Source organism: Copadichromis virginalis, linkage group LG5 (genome assembly GCF_057382275.1).
Source record: "Copadichromis virginalis isolate Kocher_CV1m ecotype Utaka linkage group LG5, C_Virginalis_male_GT1.1, whole genome shotgun sequence".
In the NCBI taxonomy this organism is placed as follows: Eukaryota; Metazoa; Chordata; class Actinopteri; order Cichliformes; family Cichlidae; genus Copadichromis; species Copadichromis virginalis.
In genome coordinates this window covers 26,769,847-26,789,677 of record NC_140622.1, presented here as the reverse complement: position 1 = coordinate 26,789,677, position 19,831 = coordinate 26,769,847, and the positions used below count along the sequence as shown (strand labels likewise).

At 39.6% G+C, this 19,831-nt stretch overlaps 3 protein-coding genes across 7 annotated transcripts in view; all 3 read left to right on the top strand.

The window, feature by feature from the left end:
* Positions 1–5,421, top strand: part of cfap20dc (CFAP20 domain containing) — a 41,283-nt gene extending 35,862 nt beyond the window's left edge. For 3 of the 5 annotated variants that reach the window (XM_085457105.1, XM_085457104.1, XM_085457103.1), the window contains one exon: positions 40–205. In XM_085457105.1, coding sequence (XP_085313231.1) covers positions 40–57 — 18 coding nt within the window. In that variant the 3' untranslated portion in view covers positions 58–205. Of the gene's footprint in view, positions 1–39; positions 1,609–3,446; positions 3,554–3,654; positions 3,767–3,895 lie in introns of those variants that run through there. The other 2 variants (XM_085457102.1, XM_085457101.1) reach the window with 1 other exon arrangement.
* Positions 5,422–5,494: 73 nt separating this feature from the next.
* LOC146709900 (protein FAM3C-like) lies at positions 5,495–10,672 on the top strand. The gene is made up of 8 exons (XM_085457106.1): positions 5,495–7,653; positions 7,736–7,834; positions 8,085–8,208; positions 8,306–8,364; positions 9,632–9,682; positions 9,797–9,881; positions 9,963–10,089; positions 10,223–10,672. Exons 1-8 carry the CDS (start codon positions 7,641–7,643, stop codon positions 10,313–10,315), a joined length of 651 nt encoding a protein of 216 aa, XP_085313232.1. The 5' UTR covers positions 5,495–7,640; the 3' UTR covers positions 10,316–10,672.
* Positions 10,673–11,374: 702 nt separating this feature from the next.
* Positions 11,375–19,496, top strand: LOC146709899 (protein FAM107B). Its single transcript, XM_085457107.1, has 4 exons — positions 11,375–14,215; positions 14,464–14,650; positions 14,739–14,898; positions 19,021–19,496. The coding sequence occupies exons 2-4, from the start codon at positions 14,469–14,471 to the stop codon at positions 19,123–19,125; spliced, it is 447 nt and encodes a 148-aa protein (XP_085313233.1). The 5' UTR covers positions 11,375–14,215; positions 14,464–14,468; the 3' UTR covers positions 19,126–19,496.
* The last annotated feature ends 335 nt before the right edge of the window (positions 19,497–19,831 follow it).

Here is a 19,831-nt window from a genome sequence, read left to right as displayed (position 1 = left end):
ATACCCAGTGCCGCTTAATGGTTCTCTGCTTTATTGCAGGAGGAGATGAGTCAGTGAAGGAAGAGGAGAACGAGGATGAGTATTTGAATCTGCTCTATGATCCTTGCCTGAACTGCTATTTTGATCCAAAGACAGGAAAGTACTATGAACTGGCATAACTTGAAGTCAATTAGAGCCAAAAATAATAAATCAAATTGAAAGTGGATGAATGGCTTCAGGATTTATCAGCTGAGCTTATTGATCGGTATTGAATTCCCAATTCAGAAAAAAATCACTTTCTGTCTATCCGTTCGTTTGTGGAAGCTAACAGGAGCTTTGTGTCACCATATGTAGTGTCATGTAAGCCTGTAAGAGCCTGGGAATGTAATACAGATACTTGCTTTTTGAAAGTTCTTGCTTATTCATTCGCACATGTGATGCTAAAAAGAGTCTGTTCATGAAGCTTGGCTGGCAAACTCTTATCGGGCTTCCTGAAAGAACGTACTGAATCTGTGATATTTCAGTTTTACATGTTACAATACAGATAATTTATGGTGTCACAAAATCATAAAACCATGCTGTGCGTATGTGTAATGTGAATTAAATTAAATTTGAAATAGCAGTGGTTTGAATTTCTTGTGTTTATCTGGATTTAAAATGAGTAATTTGACAGAATTGGGACAAGGATAAAGGAAGATGATTGTTTTTTAATATACTCAATGCATGTAAAAATCTTCAAAATTAGGATCTCATGGCCTGCAACTGTAACTGGGAGTACAACAGGCGGGTTGCTCATGAGGCTGGCAAGTCTTTTCGTCAGTCTCGCCAAATCACTCATCACACCTGATGAGCGCCTGATACCAGCTTGAATCATTATTTTCAGCCTGATATAAACTGTTGCCTAACCATGAAGAAAAAAATGGCAGAAAAGAAAATCACATCCTGAGAAATGCTTTATTATTTGTAGAAATTCAGGAAACAATAGCAGAGTGACAAATGTTCAATTTCACAATGTATTGTTTCCAATTAACAGTTACAAGCTGCCAAAACAAGACCTTGGACAGAGAAAAATCAACATTTCTGAATTTTAATGCGCTTATGACTCACAAAACTGGTCCCAGGAACTGTGTGACAGCCTCGAAAAGGCACTGAATGTTACATAAGGAACTGTCTCGCATTTCAAGCATGATCTCAGTGCTTTATATAGTACAGGACCCAATAAAAAACATGCCAAAGGATCATTAGTTAAAACTGACTTCCTCTCTAAAGTAATCAGACACATACGTCACCACTTGTAAGTACTATCACACTTTAAGAGCGGATCGTTTGCAGCAAAAACGACAGGTCTGAAAATAAGTTTTAAATAGGCCATGGGAAGGTCACGTGACACATAACTTTATGTCACATGGTGTGCTTTAACAGGGGCGGGGAAACAGGTGAAAAAAGCAGAAGCAGGAAGTAAACAGCTGTAGATCTTACGACTATACTCGGACCAAAAAAAACAACAACGTTTAAATGCTTTTAAATCGCTTCAGTTTGGATCCTTGCAGGCTATAATGTTCACAGTTCGAGGCTGCATAATGAAAATAAGTTAGCCGGGCTTTAAAGGTAACAAGGATGTCTGAACAGGTATGTAAGGCCGCATGAGTAATGAGATCCGATAAACTCGAGGTAAAAGTTAAATTAGTTTACAAACACGGTCCCTAATTTATGGCGATGTAACCATTTATACCCATAGTGCAGTGGACTTACTTTAATTTAGATGGAGATTAAGTTTTCGTATCTCTGGTCTCAGCTTGTTGACTTGTAGTGAAATAGCCTGAAGCACTTCTTGGAAGTCTAAAAGCACAAGCTGATATATGACTGAGACTGATGCATTTTGGAGGAACAGTACTCCATTTCCTAAAGCATATTTATACCCCTCTGAATTCACTCAGTGTTACTGTGCACCTCGTCATCTTTGTGTTGCAGACGTTGCTGTTTTTCAAATTTATCTGGAACCACAGATGGGTTAGGGTTCCTGTTCCAGTGTGTGTGTGTATTACTGCATATCTACACATGCGTTTTATTATGTAGACATTGCCAGTACTGACTTGAACCCCATTTTTGCCTTCACCGCTGCTTTAATTCTTTGTTGCATAGATTCAACAAAGAGCTGGAACCGTTCCTCAGAGATTGTAGTTCTTATTGAAAAGATATAATCACAGAGTTGCTGCACATCTATGATTCATCCTATTCTACCACATCCCAAAGATGCTTGTTGGATTGTGATCTGGTCACTGTCATGAATTTGAGATAATTTGAGCTTTGTGACATGTTGCATTATCCTGCTGGAAGCAGCCATAAGAACATTGGTACACTTTAGTCATAAAGGAAGGGGCATGGTCAGCAACAACTGTGCCGAGAAAGTATCCCCCACATCATTACAACAGCACCGCCACCAGCCTGAACCGTTGATGCAAGGCGGGATGGAGCCGTGCTTTCATGTTTACATCAAATACTGATCTGAATGTTGCTGCAGAAATCAAGACTCATCAGAGCAGGCATTATTTTTCAGATCTCCTATTGTTCATTTTTGGGTAACCTGTGAAAATTGTAGCTTCGGTTTCCTGTTCTTAGCTGACAGGAGTGGTACCTGGCTCTTCTGCATAACGTAACAAGTGGTTATTTGAGTTACTGCTGCCTTTCTAATAGCTCGAAGCAGTCTGGCCATTCTCCTCTGACCTCTGGCATCAACAAGACATTTTCTCCCAGAGAACTGCCACTCACTGGATATGTTCTCTTTTTCAGACCATTTTCTGTAAACTCTAGAGATGGTGTAGGAAAATCCCAGTAGGTGAAGTTTGTGAAATACTCAGACCGGCCCATCTGGCACCAACAACCACGCCACATTCAAAGTCGCTTAAATCATCTTCTCTGTTCTAATGCTTAGTTTGCACTTCAATACCTTTATCATGTCTCCATGTGTAAATGCTGCCAGTAGTAAACAAAAGAGAGAAAAAATGAGCTTCATAACCATCAAACCCCACCCATCTCTGTTTGGTTGATTGTGATTGTGATTTTGTTTGGCACCACCAAACAAAATTGTTCGTGTTCAATGTCACATTTTGGTCACGCTCCATCTGAATTATTGCTACAGAGATTAATTTTGTCATACCGTACTTTGTTCCAAATCATGTAATGGACAGGCCCGACTTAAAGATATTATAGTGATCTGCAGTACGATGTGACGAAATGTCATCCGGATTGCATCAGTTTCTCCTCTTGGCCAGAGACTTGCAGCCCTGCTGCTGAGCTTTTGGGATGTACCCCACCACTATGATTTATAATGCACCGCTGTTCAGCTGTCATATCTCCTGCTGTATTTCCTTTTTATCTTTGCCACACTTCATGAACTGAGCTGTTAGGTTTATGGGCTCTTTAACTACCCCACTGTTAGATCTTATTGGATTCATTTGTCTTTTTAGGCCGGGTTAAGGCTTCACCCCGGGATTATTGCATCAGTGATCTTGGTGTCTGCGGTGGCGGTAGCTGCTGCCGTATTGATCATCCGAAAATACTGCTTCCCAGTCAAGTAATGAAAATTTATTAATGAGCCTTAACGTGTTTATTTTAAACACTTAGATTGCAGTAAAAACAACTCACCCTGGTTTTGCCACATAACTTTCTTATCAGTGAGGCAACTTACAGATACTCAGTGCTGAGACAGATGGAGGAGGGGCATTCAGCAGCGGCAGAGGAGGATGGCGACAGGAGGTCGCGCACAGTGGGAGAGGATTCAGACGAGGTCAGTGCATCGTGGCTTCTCTGATTGTAGCTTTCGCTGTCATCTCTCTTCCAGTACAAGCCAGCACCACTGTATCCTTCCTAATCACATCACAAGTCAATTTCAACTTCCTTTTCTCTCCCCTTACAGGATCTTTTGGAATAAATCTCCAACTGGGAAGCTGCTGGACTGACTGCAATGGAGTTTATTCTATAAACTGTGTGGTGTACGAATGAAATGGAGGATTGTTTTCGTACCGGGGATAAAAAGCGAGCCAAGAATGTGAAAACCAAAAATATACAATTACAGATAAAATAAGTGAGGAAATAGTATTCCATATTTGCAGTTATATCTTAAACTGTAATTCTGAGATTAAATGTGATTTCTATTTGTGCAGCTTCATACTCTTAGATGTGAAATAATGACCTTCATTTGAATCATCACTGACATTTTCTTTTCTTTTTTTTCCTTTTTTACACATAACACATGACATTTGATGTCTTTGGCTACTACCCAACCCTCTGATGGGTGGAGGTTGTTCCCGCAGGCACAGCTCAGGGCTTAAAAAAGGTGTTCTTTTTTTCCAGCATAAAACTCATTTAATCCTTATTTCTCACAATCAATATTCTGCTAAAATATGCTACAATAAAACAACCAACAAAACATTCAGTGTTAGCTGTGGTAGATAAGAGTCGTAATGAATTGTCAACAAAATTGAATGTGTTATTTGGCGATACGGTCAGTGTATTAAAGCAGCAATTCATGCAGCCTTTTTAAATTATTCTTTTATTTTGGAAAGCCTGATAACTACTGAGCTATCTGCACATCTTTCAGCTGCATTTATTTTGTTGTTGTTTTTTGGACGAATGGAGCTCTGAGACCTATGCGTTTGATAAGACTTGTGGGTATGTGATTTGGATGCTAATGCTGCTGATCATATGGAGAGTCAACACTCCACTATTTACTCCATTATTTCCACTATTTAACTTTAAATTTAAATTTATACCTGAAATATAAAATCTAAAGCGGAACATTATTTCCTGTATTATTTACTGGCAGTGCAATAAATGTCAGTGGGACATTGAAAGGGCAGACGCACTCACATTCGCTCAATGTTTGTCTGTCTGCCACAGAACATGTAAATGTGCAATGCTATGAATTAAGCGGTTGTTACAAAGTCGCACATGGAGATGTGATGTTTCGCACACCCCAAATGATGTGCAAAGGTAGTCAAAATAGGACTTCAGCTGTCTGCCAGTTGGGCAGTTTCCCTTTGAAAGGATTTGCTGTTTCATCGTTCCACTTAAAGGCAATTTGCAGTTTAGTCCACTGGGTCTTTAATGTAGCGCTGGGCTGAATGATGTACCCTGATCTCTCTGACAGCCATACTTGTCACAGATAGAAAAAAAGCCACTTACCTGGTTGGGAGCTGCAAGTGAACATTCTGACGTGAACGTCAGTGTCACAGCTCAAACTAACGACTGGTTCATTTTAGGTTATTCATGTGATCAACAAATCAGACACCGAGACCCGATTCTTGTGTTTTCCAATCATCTTTTGCTGTGTAGTTACTGATGTTGATGTGGATCAGTATTTATAAAACCTACTGTATCTTTTTATTTATTTTGTGGACATCTGGGATCTAAATCTGCTGGTTATTAAACATATTGATCATGTGGACTGGTTAAGTGTGCTCTGTATGTACTTATTTTCCCCCCAGTTTGTTACCTTGATGATTTGTGTCCTTATATAAAGGGAATGTTTTATTAAATGTAGCTCTGGAATAAAAAATCCAGGAGCTATGGAGTCAAATGTTGAAAAATATTGCCGGCGTTCATTTGATTGCTGTCTGCAGAATGTCGATAATCATACAAAAGGAAAGCGATTCCCTCACTGTGTGCTTTGTGTTACCGCTGATCAGTAAACGGCAGTACACAAATACCACCTGCTGGTCACCTTTAGTAATACACCATCGTCACCTGAAATTGGTGTGAACATAATGTGAAATCCTTGATACTAAATAGTTTTGTGCTTTGTTTGTAATTCTTCAGCCTTTCAAGGTTTTAAACAATCTTAAAAGTTCTGATAGGAATTCAGTTGGTGAGTTCAAACAAAGCAGAAACACAACAGCACTCTTCAACATCCCAGGCTCCTTGTATGATACCTTCTGTCTTATTCAAGGGTGTTAAGGCAAGACGATTTTAATCCAAAAGCCATGCTTTGTACAAGGGAGTCAAAATCCATTTATTGGAGTTTAGTTGATGATTCTGTGGTAAAATCATGTAAAGTTAAGTAGTAAATCTGTTAAACTTCATTTGGCTACAAATATGGAAAAATAATTGGTAATTTTTCAGCTCAACAAGTCTGTTTGGTTGTTTTGCTGAATCTGTAGAAGTGCTTCACACTGTTGTCATAAGAAGAAAACGAAACACAAATTTAGAAGAAAAGAGTACATCCCTTCATACTGTTTTGAGGAATTTATGCCGGGAAGATCTGATGCTGATGCTGTCCTGGAGGAAAACAACACCTTTGCAACATTTTAGATAAATTGGTACAATAGCTTGATGAGGGGGAAACAGCTCAAGCAGAAAAGAGCTCAACAAAATAAAACAAAATTGAGTAGCTAGAAAAAAAACTAAAGGCAATAAAATAAAATGGCTCGATGAGTGTAAGAGCTCAATAAAATTAAACAAAAAATAAAAACAGATCACTACGTGTAATAGGAAATAAACGGCGAGATAAAAGTGTAGCAAACAGTGCAGTTTGAAATAAAGCCCATAAAATGAGACTATAGTATTATCTCCATGATAGATGTGCCGGTTGTTGTTATTGGACGAGGTTGTAAAGATCTGTATCCATCCACGTGGCAGCAGAGCGAAATCAGTCTGTTAGAGAAAATGATCATTGTGTTCATCTGTGCGCTCGATTTGCCAGAATATGATACAAGGAGATGCTGTTTTTGTTTACGAGCTCTCCAGGCAGGAAAGGCTTGAGCTCAGCTACTGCTGAAGGATCAGCAGGGCAGATGCTTTGTGACAGACAGGCTTGACCTCCTCCTTGGGGATTACCACGTCTTTCACCATCTAAATGTGACTAATGGCTTATTCCTGTGCCAACAACGCGTTTGTCTTAAATGCCTTAAAAAACACCAGCTCTATTGCCCTGTCGTTGTGTTTTTTATTCTAGATAATTGACTTCTCGTTCTCCGCCGTGGTCAGCTTTCCAGGTTTTGTGAGTTACTTTCCCATTTGATTCTGCTATGTTTCTTTTCAGCAACGCTGTCTTTGCCCTTTCCCATAGTTATTTTTTAGTTCTGAGTAAAATCTTTTGATTTTTTTTCTTTTCTAGTTTCTAGCATGTTTTTTTTCTGTGTATGAGCTGCTTTATGTAGATCCTTCCACACATCATATGGGTTTTTACCCAAATTTACATACAAATGGAAAACTCTGACAGCTGGTACAATGATTCTTTAAATCCCTTTTTCTCTTACTCATCCCATTTGAAATATGAGGCTTTTGGGCCATCCTCAGTGTCTTTTCTCTCTCTAGGTTTCAGAGGCTCGTTTATACACCTGCAACACACAATCGGCTGTTTGCAAGCCTTGTTGTTGACTACAAATAGTATCTGTTACTTGTGGACACCTTCCTTTGTTTGACATTGTGAAAAGGAGAAACTTAATCATCTAGTTTTCAGTATCTATATACATGTATCACAGAAAGAAGGGTTTTCCCCACAAGTGATGGGTTATAGGAATTATCAGGATGCGTTTTCACAGATGAGATGACACCAAAGCTCTGCTAGCATGTCTTTCTTTTCTCAGTTCTTCGGGTGAGTTTGAAAGGTCTCAACTCTTCCCCTCAGGACTGAAAAAAAAGCTCTCTGATCTGTTGCAGATATGAAATATCGAGGTAAGCTTTTCCTTCATTTCGCAACAGCTGCTTTTAGTTGTGTGACTGCAGATTTGATCTACTATCTTTTTACTGTTGACAGCTGTTTTGCCCCTTGCTGCTGTAATTATTGTCCTCCTAATCACATGGGGAATATCCATCAATTCATCCGTAGCACAGGAGAGAGAAAGGAATACTCTCGGTGAGATGTTTTGCTTATTAAATCCGGAGCTACAGCTTTTTAGTGACAGTTTATGCCTGCTGTCTCCACCATACTGTCTCATTTCTTTCAACTTAGGGTTTTATAACGCAGATCAAGTCAAAGCGAATCTCAAACAATGTCTTTTTAGCAACATTGTACAAAGTATTTATTTCTCACATGTCATTATCTGAGTTTAAATATGGTAAAATCACAGTATTCCTGCTGTAAAATCTTTTCTGTGCCTTTTTAGTTCCACCTACGTCTGTGCCAAAGTGCAGCCTCTCAAGAGTGTGTCCACCCAACCATATTGCTTTACGTATCAGGAGCGGCGCCGCTGATATTGTCGGGCCAACAGTCTGTTTTGATGGCAAAATGTATGTATTCATTTGGTAACACCTGAATTAACAGAGTACTTTAAAAAAAACAAACAAGATTCTGCAGTGAAACTGAACCCTGTCAGTGCTTCAACAGCATAATGAGTCATGCACTGAATAACGTGGGACCAGGGCTAAACATTGCAGTGATAAATGGTGAGTATAATACTCAGACCTCTCATAAACATGCATAAACATTGAAAAAATGAACTGGTAAAATAGTCTTTTAAAGATTCGTAATAACCAATAATAGTAGCTTAATAATAATATTAATAATAATACCATAATTCTAACTTGGAAATAGCTGGTCTGGAGTCTTAGTGTTTTTATGTGCCATGCAAAAGTCTTGCACATTCTCTTATTTCTTTATATCTTCCAGCGAATCAAACATTCTTTAAACTTTTAAAAGTGCTCTTGAGCAATAGTTTTCCAGGATTTCTGAAGATTTTTCAAAGTTTATCATTTATCAACAGTCTAGACTTTGTACCTGAGCATTTTCAGAGGAATGTTTGTTTGTTAAGCACCGACCTATGATTCATTCATTCATTCATCAATAAAGTATTCTGATTCTGATTCTGATTCTGATTCAAGCATAAAAAAAGGCACCTAACATAACAGACAACTTAGCGAGGAAACAATTTTAAATGATAACTTTGGGGACTTTGTTACTAGCAGCCTGTTGCAAAAAAATCAGTCAATAATGAAAAAACACCCACAAAAAAACCTGTATTTTTGCATCTGCAAAGTCATTAGCAAAACACTATTAGTAGAAACTGTGGCATATCTTGGCATAGTGTGCAGCGTGTGCTTTAAGGGTTTTTGGACAAGTGGAGGAGAAAGGAAGAAAGAGATTTTATAAGAGATAAAAATCTGACACAGGACCTGATAGATGCATCTACGCCTTCATCAGACAGATCTGAATGTGTGGCTGTGGAGATGAATCCAAATTTGAAATATGTGATTCAAATCATTGTCAGTAAGTACAGAGGAGGTCAGGAGAGAGGTACAATAGTGAATGCCAACAGCCATTTTTAAAACAAGACGGAGGCTCTGTTTTGATTTGGAGCTGCGTTTCGGTCAATGGCGTTGGAGAGATCATGTCAAGATTTGTGGAATTCTTAACCCAGAAAAAAAGCGATCTACTGCGCAATACTGTCTGAAAAGTGTCCCACAGTGACAATGATCCCAAACACACTGGCGATACATAAAAAGCATACCTGGATAGAAAAACACTATCAGTCATGGACTGGCCATCTGTTTTTTTTCACAGAACTCAACACATCACTGCATCTATTTCCATTCTTCCTTGCAAAATAGGAAGAATTGCATTGTGACTCTAGATTTTGTGCAGAACTGCATGCATAATATTCTTCTGTCTGTTATTATTATAATTATTTTGATCAATGCAATTTTTTAATCATAGGTGAAACTGGAGTTGTAGAAAAATCTGTCTGTCTTAACATGAAAACAGGAGGTAAGCGCTTTTCTTTCTTTAAATCTTCTAATCAAGTTTTTGATTTGATCTTGTAAGGGAGCTTTGACTTTCTTTTTTTTTTTTTTTTTTTTCAATTTTATACTCTGACAAAAGACCCAAAAGACATCCTTGCACACCTGAAGAAGATAAAACGTGGAATGATCGTTTTGGTGGCCTCCTTTGATGATGTCACACAAAAGTAAGTCCATATCTAAGTTATTCAACATTTAAAACAAATTTAATGTCACAAAATGTGACCCGCTCTACTACTTTGTGGCAGAATGACAAATGAAATGAGGGAGATATTCAGTGAAATGGGAAGCACTTTGATCAGGTCTGTGAAGCGCAGAGACAGCTGGGTGTTTGCTGGAAGAGCAGGCACAAAAATCAAAAGCCTCTTTGAGAAGGTTAGTGAACCTGTTAAGTGCAGTTTCATTTGTTCTATTTGTGTCAGAAAAGACCATCTATTTTAAAATCTGCTGCCTGGAAGGGGAAAAATGATAAAAACAACCGTTCTCTTCTCCTCTGTTCATCTGTCAGCAAGCTGTTAATGATGAAAAAAACAACATTTATGGAGGATGGCCAGAGATGGTGGAGGTGGGCGGCTGTTTCCCAAGAGTCTTCAGCGACTGACTGACTGACTGACTTACATAAACATTAATTAACATGAACTGTAAAAAGTGACTGCATTTTTTTTAATGGCAAAACATACCTGTCTATAATTTCAGCAAAAGCACATATTAATATTTTCCCTACATCACATGGTAGAGATCACCTGTGGATCATCGGCGAGGAAAGATGATTACGTGACTTTGAAGATGGCATGGTTGTTGGTCTATTTCAGAAACTGCTGATCTACTGGGATTTTCCCACACAACCATCTCTAGGGTTTAAGATAAGATAAGATAAGATAACCTTTATTAGTCCCACATGTGGGAAATTTGTTTTGTCACAGCAGGAAGTGGACAGTGCAAAAGTTATGACGCAAAAATTAGAATACAATAAGAATAAATACAGTACACAGCTGTACAGAATAGAATAAAATAATATACTATATACAGTAGAATAAAATAGAATAAAAATATACAATAAGATAAAAATAGAATACGAATGCTATATACAACTGAGTAAAAATACAACGATGCCAGAAAAGATTATTGCACTTAGTGTTATTGCACATGTGTGGATGTGTGTGTTTGTTCAGTTAAAGTCTTTGTTGTGGAGTCTGACAGCAGTGGGGAGGAAAGACCTGCGAAATCTCTCCGTCCCACACCGTGGGTGCCGCAGTCTCCCACTGAAGGAGCTGCTCAGTGCTGTCACAGTCTGCTGCATGGGGTGGGAGACGTTGTCCAACAGGGATGACAGCTTAGCCGCCATTCTCCTGTCACTCACCACCTCCACTGGGTCCAGAGGGCATCCTAGAACAGAGCTGGCCCTTCGGATCACCCTGTTCAGTCTCTTCCTGTCCCCAGCAGAGATGCTGCCGCCCCAGCAGACCACACCATAAAAGATAGCAGAAGCCACCACAGAGTCATAGAAGGTCTTCAGGAGTGGGCCCTCCACCCCAAACGACCTGAGTCTCCGCAGCAGGTACAGCCTGCTCTGCCCTTTCCTGTAGAGGGCGTCTGAGTTATGAGTCCAGTCCAGTCTGTTGTTCAGATGAACACCAAGGTACCTGTAGCTGTCCACAGCCTCAATGTCCATACCCTGGATGTTCAGTGGTTGCAGTGGAGAATGCTTGTGCCTGCGGAAGTCTACCACCAGTTCCTTGGTTTTACTGGCGTTGATCTGGCGTTGATCCAGAGAATGCTCCAAAAAAGAAAAATTATGAATGGCCAAACTGCTTTGAGGTGATAGGAGCTCAAATAACCATCCATTATAGTCAAGATATGCACAAAAATACACAGTGCATTGAATCCAGAAACAGATGGGCTGCAGCAGCAGAAGAAGACCACACCAGCTGCTGTCAACTAAGACCTGGAAACTGAAGCTGCAGTTTGCTTATGTAATACTATGCATGAGTATCAATTTCTGCTGAAACCTGCAGATGGGAGCGTGAGAATTTGACCTAAATAACATGAAAGCATGGGTCCATCCTGTCTTGTTTCAGTGGCTCAGGCTGCTGCTGGTGTAATGGTGTTTATTTTGTTGTCACACTTTGGGCTCCTTAAACACCACAGCCCACCTAAGAATTGTCGACCGTGTCCATCCCTTTATGACCGCGGTGCCTCCATCTTCTGATGGCTGCTTCCAGCAGAATAACGCACCATGTCACAAAGCTCAGAACTCACTGTCATGGTTTTTTGACCTTGACAGTAAGTTCACTGTACTATAATGGCCTGCCAGTCCAATCCTTCAAGGATTAGTATTTCTTCCCCCGTTGATATTCCTTGATATTTTTATCCTAATGAAAGCTCCAAGTATAGATTAGTGATTGTGGGCTGTATAGTAAATGTTCAAATAGTAGAAGTCAAGTTACTGAGTACTGTGCACATATCTCTTACTAATGGCCTTGAAACACTTTTGTTCCTTTACAACAAAGCTGCTTTACCACTAGACTAATTACTTTGGTCCAGTGGTTCAAAGCATACAGCGACGGCTCCTGTAAGGGGGTCACAAGTTTAAATGTGACAGATTAGAAAATGATTAATGGGACAGAGAAGAAGTAGTTCTGTTCTCTTGTAATTTTATAGACTTTTCCCCGAGCCTTGTGTGGTTAATTTAAAATCTTAAATCTTTTTAGCTAAATCCATCCAGCCATCCATTCATCCATTTAGCCGGCCTATGGCAGTGCTTTAAAATAAACAGTCCAATAAAATGCGTGTATACAAATTTACTTAAATACAGCACTTAATGAGTAGGTATAGAGTTAAATGTTTTGGCTTTTTTTGCTGAACACCTTTAGTCTGCTCAACAGGAGCTTTTCTCGGTAGAGGCTTCCCTCTGGTCCAAACACAGGGCACTTTCCTCCCTCTGTGGCATTCTTGGCTGCTGGAGCAGAGAGAGAGGGGGTAACCTCAAATTATTGCTGAAACCCCGTAAAGTGTGAACTAACGGAATCTGTGCAAGCACCAAATCTGGACTCACTCTGAAGACATGGGAGTCACTCATGGGAAGAAGGTAAGTTTGTCGTTATCGTCCTAATTTTCATTTAAAGTACTTTGGGAGCATCAGGAGGTGTGCGCGCGTGCATGTGTGTGTGTGTGTTTGTGTGTGTAAGTGGTATTTTCAGAATTCAAATGTTGTAAGTGACACAACCTGTCACTTACAATACTGTAAGTTATTTATATTTACCAAAGTATAACTTTACTGCTATCCTTAAATTGGTTTTCCTTTTGCTTTTAAAATAAAGTTCCGTCTGTAATACTCGATATATACTTTGCTATTACCTGGTTATAACTTTGTTTTGCTTAGTTATTACCTCGTCACTGTACTTTGGTATCATTGTGTTATTACTGAGCTTGACATGAAGTGCTCACAGCTTTTGTCCTACAGTACCATTTTTCCTGTGGCAGATTTTTCTCTTACTGACATCTCTCGTTTTTGTTACCCATTGCTCAAAGGCAGTGAATGCTTAAACAAATATTGGTTTTTATATCCAACTGAAAAAATGCACTCTGAAAAATGCACTCTGAGAAGCTGCCCTTGGAGACTGTTTATCCTGTCATGTCCTATTAATTCTTCTCCTTACAATATCCACTGTGTGAGCTTTACAAAACAAGACACCCCCCCCCTGAAAAAAACAGTGGCTAGCAGCAATTTGTCATTAAAATGTATTCATTCCTCATCTAGATTCCCTCTCATTCTGACAATTTACTGTCATCTTGTATTTTTTCCATTTATTTGGATATTGTTGCTGGAATTTGATCACATTGAGCATTCAAATTCTTTTTTTTTTTTGCCTGTTTAAATGTAGCTCAAATGTCACTATGGCAAGCTGGAAAGCTCCGAAGTAGCAGACAGTTTTCAAACAAAAAAGGTTTTATGCTACCATGCATGCTTTTCCTGCATATTTATGAAATACTTCAGTAAGCAACAAAAACAGTTCAGAGCTGAAAGAACTGTTTATTCAGCTGTCCAGACTGATTCACAGAGGATAATGATTCTTGTCCCAGCTATTAATTCTGCTTAAATTCCAGCAAGCAAATAACTCAGTGGGAATTAACTGTGTTTTGTTTGATCCTGTCATTAATGAGGTGGCAGCCTTCCACCTCAACAGTAAGGGTTCTCGCTTCACTGGACATGTGTAAGGAGCTGACACTTCATTTGTCTGTCAGCATCATAATGCAGCTTTGTGTTTGTGCTATTTCCAATAAGATGCAGTGTTGACTCGACTTGGAGATTTCTATTTGTTTCCTTTTCTCTGTGCTGCTTTTATTTTTGCATGTACGTATCTATAAAACAGCAATATTTGTCTGGGGGATGTTGGTATCTCTAGGATGTATTATTTCCTTTCCCCCCCCACCTTTTTCTGTTGACAGAGAGATCTTCAGCATTTTCCAGGTAGAGATGAGACACAGTTTCATTTGTATGGTGAGGAAATATCAGAGTGATGTTGTATATCCTGTCTAGTTGAAATACTGTTGTAATATATAGATTATAAATTTGTTGTTTTAACAGTAAAACATTTTTACCTCATTAAAGCTTGTTGTAAATGTGTCTGGCAAACCTTAGAGTGAGTTTGGTATGTAAAACTGAATCTTACAAATCTGAGGCAGAATTCCACCCAGAAATCATCTTGATAGGAAAACATATTTATGTAAACTGTTTGTTCCCTTTAGCCTCCATGATGCAGACTCATCAAACCAAACTTGAAGGCCGATTTTCAGAGCTTCAGGCTTTTCCATCCCAAATGCAGAGTGAGGAGGAGAGCAGTAATCTAATCAGACCCCTAAAAGCTACTAGTGCGATAACTGCCCTGGAGAGCCACCGGGAGCTGCATAAGGAACTGCAGATGACCCACAAGAGGTTGGGCAGAGAGATTAAAGGTCAGAAATGCTCATACTCCAGTGTCATTGCGTGCATAAACCATTAAGTGTGTCTGTGTGCCTGAAAGGAAGAGAGTGTCTCAAGAAGGAAAGACTGAACTCCAGCGAGTTCTGGAAAAAAGGAAATGGGAACAAAGATTGAAAGCGAGCAGGGATCAAGAGGAGGCAAAGAAGAAGACATCAGAGCTACACCAAGAGCTGCTGAAAAGACAACAGAGGCTTGAAAATGTGAGCACAGGACACACAGCATTTTTTCTTTTATACATTTACTCATGAATATTCTTGTTACACATACACACACACAAGCATGTCTGCTTTGCTATCCTCGTGGGGACATCCCATTGACATAATGCTCTCCCTAGCTGCCACTTACCCTAACCCTAACCATCAAAAATGAATGCCTAAACCTAACCCTTAGCCTAAAGCTAAACATAACCTAATTGTAACCCTGACACTAAAACCACATTTTGAGTCTCAAAAATGGCTTCAACCTTGTGAGGACAGCCACTTTTGTCCTCACGTTACTGTTGGTCCCCACAACTATGGCAACACTCCAATTTTTGGTCCTCACAAAGATGTCTAAACAGGTACTCTCAGGCGCACCTGTAGGTGTGCTGAGAGAAAATGGAAAAAGGACAAGCTGCACATTTCTTTTAATATCCTCAGAGACTCTCTTTCAACCTATCAGAAAGCCGTTAAAGAGGCCAAGTCCTCCTACATATCAAACCTGGTTAGCAGTAGTGTCCATAAACCTCAGACTCTGTTTCGTGTTTTAAATTCCATTGTAAATCCTTACACATCCACCAGCCTCACACCTTCTGCCACCCTCTGTAATGACTTTCTAAAGTTCTTTGTAAACAAGATTTCCTCCCTGCAGTCTGTCATTCCATCTTCACCTTCCAATCCCTGTGTTTTGTCTTTGTGCCATTCTGCCCTTAATCAGTTCGAACCAATCTCTCTCGCTCAGCTGCATGAAATAGTCTGCAAGGTTAAGACTACCAACTGTTCCACCGATGCTATCCCCTCTCGGCTTCTGAAGCAGGTTCTGGACTCAGTCGGACCTTTCCTTCTGGTCCTGATCAATGCCTGCCTCAGTTCTGGTTGTTTTCCAACACCCTTCAAGCACGCTGTTGTTCAACCTCTCCTTAAAAAGCCTAATCTAGATCCATCCCTACTCTCTAACTATAGGCCCATTTCCAACCTCCCTTTTCTGTCTAAAGTACTGGAACGAGCCGCCCTCACGCAGCTCCAGCTATTTCTTGACAATAACAATCTCTATGAGAAGTTCCAGTCTGGTTTTAGAGCTCGGCATAGCACAGAAACCGCCCTTCTGAGAGTTTTTAATGATTTGCTTTTAACTGTTGACTCTGGTTGTGCTGCTGTCTTAGTAACCCTGGACCTGACAGCAGCCTTCGACACTGTTGATCACAACATACTGCTATCCCGCCTTCAACATTGTGTCGGTTTAAAGGGCACTGTCTTAAAGTTTTTCCAGTCCTATTTGAATAATAGGAGTTTTTCTGTTCACCTTGGTGAACTGTCATCTCCCAGAGCTCCTTTAACCTGTGGCGTACCTCAGGGGTCCATACTAGGCCCCCTGTTGTTTATTCTGTACTTGCTCCCTCTGGGCGATGTGCTCCGTAAAAATAATGTGTCCTTCCACATCTTTGCCGATGATATTCAGATCTACCTCCCTCTGAGGTTGAACTGCAATGTTTCTTTGCAGCCGCTACTCTCCTGCTTGTCTGACATTAAGACTTGGATGACTCTTAACTTCTTACACCTTAATGAAAGCAAAACTGAAGTCATTGTGTTTGGGCTTCCTAAAGATCCCAACTTCTCTCTTGACTTTTTGGGACCCCTAACCTCCGATTGCACTTCTTCCATTAAGAGTCTTGGTGTTATTTTTGACAATGCTTTTAAACTTGATAAACAAATCAGCTCTGTAGTTAAGGGATCTTTTTATCATTTGCGGATTTTAGCCAAAGTCAAGTCTTACCTTTGCAGGAACGATCTAGAAAGAGTGGTCCATGCTTTTATTACTTCACGGCTAGACTACTGCAATTCCCTCTATGCTGGCCTAGATCGTTCCTGTCTACATCGCCTTCAACTGGTGCAGAACGCTGCCGCTCGCCTGTTGACCGGTTCAAAAAAAAGAGACCACATCACTCCGGTTCTCTGCTCTCTCCACTGGCTCCCAGTTGCCTTTAGGATTGATTTTAAAATCTTATTGCTGGCTTTTAAGGTTTTAAATGGCACTGCACCTTCTTACCTGTCAGAACTCCTTAGAACTTATCGCCCCAGGAGATCTTTGAGGTCAGCCGACCTGATGCTTTTAGATGTTCCCAGGTATAAATTAAAGACAAAGGGAGAGAGGGCGTTTGCTGTGGCTGCACCCAGACTGTGGAACAGTTTACCTCCTCACGTCAGACTCTCCAAAAGCCTAGAAACTTTTAAAACCGCTCTTAAAACTCACCTCTTTTCATTGGCTTTTAGAAAGGTTTAATTTATTTGTTTTATATATTTTTATTTTATTTTTATCAGCGAGGTGTTATTACGAAATTGTGTTCTATTGTATTTTTATCTGTATTTACTGTACAGCACTTTGGTCAGCCTTGGTTGTTTTTAAATGTGCTCTATAAATAAACTTGACTTGACTTGACTACACATACACAGGTATATCACACTCACCAGCTACTTTGTTAGGTACACCTTCTTATTGCAGCTACTCAGTACATTTAGGCATGTAGATATCAAGACAACCTGATGACGTGCATCAGCACAGGGAAGAAGGCTGATTCAAGTGACGTTGAATGTGGTGTGGTGGGTGGTGCCAGGCAGAGTGGTCTGAGTATTTCAGAAACTGCTAATCTGCTCAGATGTTCTTGCACAACTCTAAGGTTTGCAGAGAATGAAAAAGAGAGGTCAGGGGAGAATGGGTGGACTGCTTCGAGCTTAGAGTGGGCAACAGTTACTCAAACAACCAAGGTATGGAGAAGAGCATAACTGAATGCATCAAACCTTGGAGCAGGTGGGCTTCAGCAGCAGAAGACAATGGTGGGTGCCACTCCTATCAAGCAAAGAACAGGAAACTGAGGCTACAATTTCCATGTACTCAACAGAAAATCTTGGTTTCTGCTACAACATTTTGGTCATAGGGTCAGATTTGGCATAAACAACATGATAGCAGGGATCCATCCTGCCTTGTATCAATGATTCAGCCCGCTGATGGTGGTGTAATGGAGTGCAGATGATTTTCTCGGCACACTTTGAGCATCATTTAAGCAACACAGACTATCTGAGTGCTGTTACTGACCATAATCATTCTTTTATGACCACAGTGTGCTCATCTTCTGATGCCCCAACAGGATAACACACCATGTCATGTCACTGTACTCAAATGACCTCCACAGTCACCATATCTCAGTCCAATATAGCACCTTTGGGATGTGGTGGAATGGAAAAAGTCATATCATGGATGTGACAAATCTGCAGCCACTGTGTGATGCTATCATGTCAATAGGAAGCCAAATCTCTGAGGAATGTTTACAGCACCTTGTTGAGTCTGTGCCATGATGGACTAAGGTAGTTCAGAAGGCAAAAGAGGGTCCAACCCAGTGCTAGCAAGGTGTACCTAACAATAATGTTTTCTGTAATCATGGAAATATAAAGAAACAGAACATTAAGTTGTTCTGCATACAGCCAGTTGAGGGCAGTCTAGTCCACTCTGGAGTCCAATAGCGCAACAAATCTGTTTCTCTGCTGGACAGTTTACCTTTGTTTAGCATTAGCTTCTAGCTACATGGCCTAACAGTGAATCAGTAATCACTGATGATTTCAAATATGTCATATCTATGCAATGTTATGCAATATAAATATCAATATGACCTTTTTTAAATATTTTGTCACAAATAAAAGATCCTGCAAAAGGTTTAAACAAAGGACTCAGTTGCAAAAGGAAAATAAGAAAAAAGAAATAGACACAGTGGGTGTATTATAGTCTTGGTGTTACAATAACGAGGCACTTTTAAATGTGTAAATGTAATTCTTTCAGCCAGAAGAGATGGAGGTTATTTTTCAGTACAGTTCATGAAATCTGTAAAATATATAGAATCTCTGCCTGTCAAATAAATGTAATTGTGTAAAGTCAACATACTGAGTAAAGGCTTCGCCTCTGAATTCTACTAAATTCATGCATAAGAAGGAAACAATGAGAGCACATACACTGTGTACATTATGTCTGCACTCAGTTAAATGTACTTAAGCTTAATTCCATGAATGTATTTAGGTAATTCACTACAGTTTATATGATTTGTGTCATTTCTAAGTTGTTTTCTCTTTTCTCCACAGCTGGAAAAAGATCAGAAAGTTAAACAAGAAGAACCAGAGTTCATCCAAGTCAAAGAGAGACTGAGGAAGACTGCAGTGCCCTGTACAAGGGCAAAAGAAGTGTGACCGTTTTATAACTACGTGTGTGTTTTGTATTCACAGTCGGTGCAATTGACTGTTGGGAATAACTGACCTGGTGAAGGATTCTTCTGCTATAAATAGAATAGATAGATAATACAGCTCAATGCTCATGATCGAGGCGACACCTTCTGGTCAAGTGGAGACACGTCATCACTGTGAATAGTGTCTTTTGTGTTTTTGTTTTTCTTCTCAATACTTTGGTTAAATGTGACTTAGAGCAAAACGTTCAGTAAAAAAAGAAAACTATAAAAAATTGTATTGTATACAGACATTGTTGATTCTTTTTTCTCCAGCAGCACAATTTATTAGGTGTTTATTTTGTCCATTTAATCCATAATAAAACATTTTTTACATGCTTTCTATCTACATTCTTACTGTGTGCAGAATTTTTGACATTCATATTATTATCTGAAAGAAGAACCTCATACCATACATACTGTATACTAGACGAGCAAACATGTACATTTGTGATTAATGTTACCACTGACAATTACTCTAGATCTGTAGATATGAAATATACTTTAAATACTTTTTAATCAAACGAATTTGATCGTGGTTATTTTAAAAGTTGTAATTTTGTAGTATTGAGATTGGCGAGTTAAGAAGCACCGCATTTAAAAAAGTGAATGCATTGCCTTTTGCAGACTATTTGGAATCAGCACACTTTACATTTCTACAGTTTCACCTGAAA